Source organism: Saprolegnia diclina, assembly GCF_000281045.1.
Source record: "Saprolegnia diclina VS20 unplaced genomic scaffold supercont1.57, whole genome shotgun sequence".
NCBI lineage: Eukaryota > Oomycota > Saprolegniomycetes > Saprolegniales > Saprolegniaceae > Saprolegnia > Saprolegnia diclina.
Window position 1 is genome coordinate 111,675 of NW_008246124.1, and position 451 is coordinate 112,125.

General features: G+C 57.0%; 1 protein-coding gene across 1 annotated transcript; it reads left to right on the plus strand.

The window, feature by feature from the left end:
- Positions 1 to 15: 15 nt before the first annotated feature.
- On the plus strand, positions 16 to 448 carry SDRG_13193 (hypothetical protein; the record flags this gene model as incomplete). Its single annotated transcript, XM_008619274.1, has 1 exon — positions 16 to 448. The coding sequence occupies one exon, from the start codon at positions 16 to 18 to the stop codon at positions 442 to 444; it is 429 nt and encodes a 142-aa protein (XP_008617496.1). The 3' UTR covers positions 445 to 448.
- Positions 449 to 451: the final 3 nt, after the last annotated feature.

Consider the following 451-nt stretch of genomic DNA (forward strand, 5'->3'; position numbering starts at 1 on the left):
CTCGCGCGCCAAGCCATGTACAACTCGACGTCGATCCTCATGGACTACATCACCGAGATTGACCCGCCGATGCTGCAGCGGTCGATGGCCATCATGCGCTGCAAGGCGCGCCGGCTCTGTACGCTGCAGTGGTTCTTCATGTCGCACTTGACAACCTTTGGGTTACCGGAGAAGGAGCTCCGCCACAAGAAGCAGATTGCCCCAGTGCACAACCCGACGAACACCACGACGTTGCTCAGTCCGTCCCACACGGCGGACGACCACGGGCAGTCTGCCAGCGACCGGTTTGCCTCTTCGATTGAAAAGCCCAACAGCGAGGACCGACACCTCGTCGTGCAAGACAAGGGCCACCACATTCATCTACTCGACGCCGACTTGAACGACGTCAAGACGCTCATGTTCAACATCAAGATTCTCAAAAACACAGATGTGTCCATCTACTAACACGTAC